The 487-nt window shown below is 63.0% G+C and overlaps 1 protein-coding gene across 1 annotated transcript in view; it reads right to left on the reverse strand.

The window, feature by feature from the left end:
* LOC119414907 (salivary glue protein Sgs-3-like) overlaps nucleotides 1–487 on the reverse strand; it is a 1,633-nt gene that overhangs the window by 462 nt on the left and 684 nt on the right. Inside the window, exon 2 of the mRNA XM_037682026.1 lies at nucleotides 51–458. Within this exon, the coding sequence (XP_037537954.1) occupies nucleotides 51–458 (408 nt within the window). The remainder of the gene's footprint in view (nucleotides 1–50; nucleotides 459–487) is intronic.

The raw sequence follows: 487 nt of genomic DNA on the forward strand, positions 1-487 counted from the left end.
AGGAGCAGTTGTGGTGGGGCCCTGTGGTGCAGGAGCAGTTGTGGTGGCACTCTGTGGTGCAGAGGCAGTTGTGGAGCAGAAGCAGTTGTGGTGGCGCTCTGTGGTGCAGGAGCAGTTGTGGTGGGGCTCTGTGGTGCAGGGGCAGTTGCGGTGGGGCTTTCTGGTGCAGGAGCAGTTGCGGTGGGGCTCTGTGGTGCAGGAGCAGTTGCGGTGGGGCTCTGTCGTGCAGGAGCAGTTGCGGTGGGGCTCTGTCATGCAGGGGCAGTTGCTGTGGGACTCTGTGGTGCAGGAGCAGTTGTGGTGGGACTCTGTGGTGCAGGAGCAGTTGTGGTGGGGCTCTGTGGTGCAGGAGCAGTTGTGGTCGGGCTCTGTGGTGCAGGAGCAGTTGTGGTGGGGCTCTGTGGTGCAGCAGCAGTTGTGGTGGGACTCTGTGGTGCAGCAGCAGTTGTGGTGGGACTCTGTGGTGCAGGAGCAGTTGTGGTGGGGC

Source organism: Nematolebias whitei, chromosome 9 (genome assembly GCF_014905685.2).
Source record: "Nematolebias whitei isolate Nwh7 chromosome 9, NemWhi1, whole genome shotgun sequence".
Taxonomy (NCBI): Eukaryota; Metazoa; Chordata; class Actinopteri; order Cyprinodontiformes; family Rivulidae; genus Nematolebias; species Nematolebias whitei.